At 33.8% G+C, this 6,817-nt stretch overlaps 1 protein-coding gene across 1 annotated transcript; it reads right to left on the reverse strand.

The window, feature by feature from the left end:
• Window positions 1-2,366: 2,366 nt before the first annotated feature.
• LOC121236230 (40S ribosomal protein S15a-1) lies at window positions 2,367-4,215 on the reverse strand. The gene is made up of 4 exons (XM_041132775.1): window positions 4,051-4,215; window positions 3,308-3,445; window positions 3,051-3,211; window positions 2,367-2,683 (listed from the first exon to the last, which is right to left on the reverse strand). Exons 2-4 carry the CDS (start codon window positions 3,438-3,440, stop codon window positions 2,585-2,587), a joined length of 393 nt encoding a protein of 130 aa, XP_040988709.1. The 5' UTR covers window positions 3,441-3,445; window positions 4,051-4,215; the 3' UTR covers window positions 2,367-2,584.
• Window positions 4,216-6,817: the final 2,602 nt, after the last annotated feature.

Here is a 6,817-nt window from a genome sequence, read left to right on the forward strand (position 1 = left end):
GCCTTGTTTCGATGGTCTTGGTCCTTGGATGCACTCCATGATTTTCCCCACACACATGACGTGAGTGCAGAACTGTCTTTGGATCCGTCGGCCAAGGAGTGTGATTATAAGAGAAATATTCTCTATTTTTTTTCTCAAATGGGAATTGGATGGAAAAATAGATAGTAGAGATTTATGTGAAGCTTGTTCTGTTTAACAATAATTAGGGTAATTATATGATTGAATTAAATAGTCTAATTAAACACATTACAATTATATATCATTAATTAATATTTTTATTATTTTAAGAAGTCTGAAATTAGAATCTTGGTATAATAAAAATATTAATGACGACATTGACCTTAGATAAGATATTATTAATATTTTAATTGAATATAATTGAGAAGTGGCTCGTCAAATATATTTTTTTAAAGTTAAATTTAGATGTTAAACTAAGTTAAATTTAGTTGACTATCTAAACGATTTTGCGGTAGAAGTAGACCCGTATCTGGGCCGAAAGACAAGCCCAACTCTCTTACTGAAAACAGTCCAGGTCCACTTTTTCTAAATATATCGCAAGCGAGTAAATAAGTAATTTTGCTTCTCATAATTTTATACACTATAAACTATGTTTATTTTTATTTTTTTAAATTTTTTTTATTTTATTTTTTAAAACTAATTGAATTCATCTAATTATCATCTATACACCACATATTTAATAAATAAAAATAATTAATTAATTAAAAAATTATATATAATGTGTTGCTCGAAAATAATGAGTGGATTTTTCATAAATAAGCCACGAAGGGGTTAGGAACTGCCTACACTCAAAATTCATATAACACCAAGGAACGACAAAAATCACAAGAGAATCTGTATTACGTATATTCCACTATTACGTATATTCCACTATTGCTGCTAACATCAATATGCTTTCTTTTCGGTTTTTAACTGAAAGCAAGTAGAAAGGGCAGAGGAAGGGAATGTTAAAAAAGAAAATTGTACTTTGAGGGTATATGCTGAGAAGATGCTCCACCTCTTCTCTCTCTACACCTACAAAAGGGCACTCACAGGCCCAAGCTTCCATCACTCACAGACTATAAACTCGTCTTCCATCGTTCCTTTCCACTTTGCTATCTAAACTTTTACTCTTATCGTAAATCCATGGGTATGGAGGCTGGCAGTAGCAGCAACAATGGCGACGAGGAGGACGAAGTGGAGAGTGATCCTGAAAGTTAGGTGGGCGATGACTGTGATGGGAAACCTGCAATTTTGAGGGCAACTACAATCTTTGGCAATGTCATATGCAACTCACTCGAGACCATAATAATGGCCGTTAAATGCTATTACTCAAGCTGTTTCGATGGGAGAAATGCTTTTAACTTGGTTTTATCCTCGTGGATTCTTTACTAACGGTTAGATCTATTTCATGTACTCGTTTCCGGATGGTTTTTAGTTCTAGGATCTTATATATATATATATATGATAAGCTGGTAGCCCTTGCTAAAACACTATTGATTTTCCTATTCCTATATTAAAAATATGTTATATATATATATATAATCTTTTCAGCAATTGTCTGAGATCTATGTTCAACTTTTCTAAAACATATTTTTAATATAGAAAAATCAATAGTGTTTTAAGAAGGGCTACCAGCTTATCATATCATCAGCGATCCTAGTTGTTTGCTTTTCCCTGTCCATTTTACTAATTATGAGAATTACAAATCATACAGATACGTAAATGATTAAAGCCCAAGATTTAGGTTGGCAGGGTTGTTTAGGACTAGTTTGTGGATCTCCCATTTTATTAGTTGTTGGAGGCCGAAGAAATTCAGATGTTTACAAGAACGTCCCCTATACTTAATATGGTGTATTTGACAAGAACGTAACACCCGAACATTTGATAAGGGGCGGTGTATGAGTAATGAGTTAAAAACTACCATCTTCCGCACCCTCTATATTTGTATGGCTGCCCACAACTTGGGATCTCTTGTTTAATAGACTGGAAAGGCACCTGCACTTTTTAGGCCTCTCTTCACAACACAATATATCTCATCTCATCTCATCATTATAATTTTTTAAATTCTCACACAAAATAAAATAAACAATTTAATTTTTTTAAATTCCAAAACAATAACAACATTAAAAACAAAAAAATTTAACAAAATTTTATTTAATTTTTAATTTTTATCTTATCTCATCTAATTTGAAAAAACAAACGAGACCTTAATCTTAATAGTTTATTTTTTACCCTCAGTGTATTTGGGTTGTGCCACTTTATGCCTTTAATAAAATGCATTAGTTTTTTTTAAATAGAACCAAGCTGAAATGGTTATCAAACAAAAAGTACAAGATTAAACAAACATAGTACCTTTGCGATAGGGCGACAGCAAAAAAGCAACATTACAGGCTTCCATTGATTAGTTTAACCCAAAATGAAACATTACAGCCTTCCATTGATGTGGGTAACAACGCACTACCCACAAAATAAAAAAGCATCAATCAAATGAAACATAGCCCTGATCTATATTAGGAAGTTCGAAATACATCAAATAACTCATCTCAAGCAGAAAATTCCAAATCATTCCCGAAAAAAACTCGGCCTAATAAAAGAAACCAAGCACTTTACCACCAACGTTTTTTCTCCTAGCCTCTTCATGATCCATGATACCAGCAGAAGTTGTCAACACAATATAGCCAAACTACAATTTTCGAAAATGTTAAAAAGGTCAGGAAAATAATACTAAAAAGAATAAATTAAAGATGTAATTCACATTATTGCTGAATAATCTGACGGAAAGACCTATTATTTATTTTTTTTTCATAGGTGAAAAGACCGATTATTTATTTCGGAGCCATACCAAAGAAATTTTTTAGAGCTACAAAAGGTAGAAATTAACTGATTGCCTTCCTTCCAGTTGTAAAGTACAACATAACCCTATCAAACTGAAGTTGGATTTTAGATAGTAGGAAAGACATATCAAGACACAACTTTGTAGTACGTTAACAAAAACAACAATACTACAAAACTTTTAAGAAAAGCATTTATGAGAAGCTGCCGGTGCTAACCTGTCTAGAGGGGAGCAACCTTGCAGTCCAGCCTTCAATCTCTTTGACACCTACATCAAATCGAGGACTAATAACCCCACATTTGTTTAGCCTTCCATTAAGTTCGACAACAATTTTGCCAGACCTGTGGTCATCAACGTACTCAAACTCCCCGATGTAACCTATAGAACAACACAAAATGGAGGAAGTGTAAAAATTTATAAAAGTTACGATTCCAACCAAAAAAATTAAACAAAGATAATCCATGCCTACTATACCATGCTTCTGCATAACCAGAAGGAATTTGATGATCACTTTTGAGGATGGCCTGATCATGACCTGGCGCTTTCCACGTTTCTCCGCATTGTACATGCTCTTAAGAGCATCATTCAATACACTAACTCGCACCATTGTTTCTGATACGTATTGGAGTAAAATGACCACAAGGAATTAGCAAGCAAACCAGATATGGTTAAAGGAGGAATCAAATTGAATTTGCCTTCTTGAATTGTTGTTGGACAATTAGAAAAACAAGTCAAACTTCCAATTAACTAATAGATGTTTCAAGTTCTTCCCCGCCCCTCCCTCTAGGGAGATGAACCGTGGGGTTGTATACAAACCAGTTGCATGACAAGGTTTATCTCAAATCCTAGGGGCAGGAAAACCTCGTTGTACCTAGTTATTTCATATATTTGTTTCAAACAGATAAATAACTCGACACAGCCCGCCAGTTAGTTGTGATCTAATCCACCGATCAGCAAGCTATTTTACTATACTTTCGATTTCCTTACATTTTCCCTAGCAGCCAAACAAGCCAGGTATCATACCAAAAAGCACGTATAACTAAAGCCAGAGACCAGTAACAATAAACAAAAACCCACGTAAAAAATGAAGCAAAAATACAGTATAAAATCGGAGCCCAAACAGATCGAATCGAAAAGAATAGAACAGAGATCGATCCCAGAGGACATCAAGTGAAAGAATTTGAAGACTCGTACGTATTTGCTTGGTTTTTGCATACCGTATAGGAAGCAGAGAGTTGAGCAGAAGCGCCTCCAAGACCGACGGACGAGCTCTCGGGGACCTAGGGTTTCTTGGGGGTGTAGAGAGAGAGAAAGTGCGGAAACCCTCGTGGCTATATTTGGTTTAGAAAAGTTGTTGATTTACTAACTTGCCCCTAGAACTAGGGCTCCAACTACTTGACTATTATTTGGGACGAAAAGATCACTGGGCTATTTTATTTTTACCCCAACTTAATTGCCAGCGGTAACTAGGCCTGGACCAAAATGGGCCCGTATCTTTTCCAACTGAGCTAAATTCTATATTCCTGTCAATGGGCTAAAAATTTAAAATAAAATAAAGAATATGACATTTAATTTAATACTAGCAAAAAATATTGTCGGAATAATGAATATGTTTCATTGTTTGTCTTATTAATATTATTATTAACTCAATTATATATATTTAAGGATTAAGTTGGCCTGCAGATGATTATTTATGTACCGTATTACAACGAGAAAGAGAGAGGGGATAACTTTTTGGCTATGTATCCTAACTTTAATATGAAATATACACTGATAAACATATTAATTTTGCATGGGAAAGCGAGGAAAGAGTCAATATTCCTTTTTGGGTAAAGCTACTAAGACGGGGGTGATGAACCGATGAAATTTGACCCATAAGTGTATGTAAATGTATTTTTTTTTTCTTTTTATTTCAATCATTTTTTATATATGTTTAAATAATCACTTTTATCGGTAACTTTTATGGATTCAAGTAATATTTTCCTTCCTTTTTTTCAGTTACTAAACTTAATTAATTTTACCGTGCACTCCCAAGAAAAATAATATGTAATTAGTTCGTGCAATGGGTGTTTTCAATTCTATATTGTATATAAGTCGAAAAAAAATATCATGGAAAAATATATACTTGAACATAAACAAAAAGGGTTTTGCAATATTGATTAGGGTGGTGCTACTGTACCAGATGGTTATGATCGAAAGAAGTGACCAATACTTGTTTTATTTATTTATTTTTATATTTAAAAAAAAAGTATAAATCAGGAATGACCATCGGGCAATATTCTTGTCTTCCCTTTGATTAGCAGAATCGAGTCGAGTCGAGTCAGATCATATAAATGTAATACTGAATGGCAATGGAATATATTAATTTATTGATTTAAAATGTCTTCTTTCTCTCTGTGGTAGCTAGGTTGGTCGGCGGCTCATCCTCATGATGGATCAATTCCCTATGGGTTCCCAATGTCATATATATCCATGTGAATTGTACCAGCTGACTTAGTTGTGTTTAGATATAGAAATGATTTTATCTCATATCTTTATTATAATTTTTTTAAATTCTTATACAAAATATAATAAATAATTCAACTTTTTCAAATCATTCAAATCCCAAAACAATGATAATATTAAAAAATAATATTCTAACAATATTTTATTTAATTTTTAACTTTTACTAAAACCATTTCATTTCATCTCACTATCCAAACGGAGTCTTAATAAGAATCAATCTTATTTTATGTTATAGACCAAATGAGTGATTAGGCAAATTAAAAAACAGATTTCATGAGTAACGTTAATGTTTAGATGGAAATGAAATGATAGTTACATGCGGTCGGGCATTATATTATATTATGCAGGTTTTGAGTTCCATAATACGTGGGAAGATCGATGATCCTTGCATATTAAAGTACATGATCAAGACAAAGAGAGAGCTTGCTTAATTGACGTTTGACTTTCGAGTTTTAACGTACGTACTGGTCAATCATTTTAAAATACGAGAATGCTGGGCTGGTAGCGTATGTACGTGAGCCATATTTGCCAGATCATAATCAGTAGCTTGCAAGCTAGAAGAAAATGTCAAATTATTATAATTTGATCAAATGATCATGCATGTAATGGTAGACCAAACATATTATTTTAATCCAAAGGTACCGTTTTTGCATGCAGTTTACACGATTGGATTGGTCAAACGGTGGTGGAGTATGTCTATTATACTACATGCTAGTCTATCGGGTGCATGAATCGTACGTGGCACAAGCTGAGACAGGGACCAAGAGCCAAAACATGAAAAAATGTAGAGTTGTTTATTATTTTTATTATTTTCTTCTTGTTCAGAACGGAAAACCAATGTTTTGAATACCGTACCGGATAGCGTACCGGTCAAGGCACTGGAACGAAATATTTCGGTACCGATACCATTTCGGGATAGCGTTTCGGGATAACATTTCGGGATAGTCGATCTATAAATAAATTATATATATAAAAATTATATTCTAAAATAATAGTCTATATATAAATAAATTATATACAAATACATATATATATAAATTATAAATAGTATAGTCTGAATTGAGGGTTAAAAAATAAGTTTGTAGTTTGAAAAAACGAAAAAACGAAAAAAAAAAAAAAAAAAAAACACACAGGCCGAAATATCGGCCGGTACCGGCCGAAATATAGGCCGGTACAGGCCGAAATTGAGGCCGGTACAGGCCGAAATTGAGGCCGGTATGACCGGTACCGGCCGGTACGGCCGGTATTTTGGCCGGTACGGAACAGATATAGTACCTGTACCGGCCGGACGGCCGAAACGAAAAATTTCGGCCGTACCGGCCGGTACGGTACGAAATTTAAAACTTTGCGGAAAACTCTTCGAATCCAAGCGCGAAAAGAAGATTAATTATGTATGCCTCCATTTTATAACAAAATACATGTCATTAAGTACCACATATATACACAGGTCAGTAAGTACTGCAATACGTCGTTAATTAG

This window comes from Juglans microcarpa x Juglans regia, chromosome 1D (assembly GCF_004785595.1).
Source record: "Juglans microcarpa x Juglans regia isolate MS1-56 chromosome 1D, Jm3101_v1.0, whole genome shotgun sequence".
NCBI classification, from domain to species: domain Eukaryota; kingdom Viridiplantae; phylum Streptophyta; class Magnoliopsida; order Fagales; family Juglandaceae; genus Juglans; species Juglans microcarpa x Juglans regia.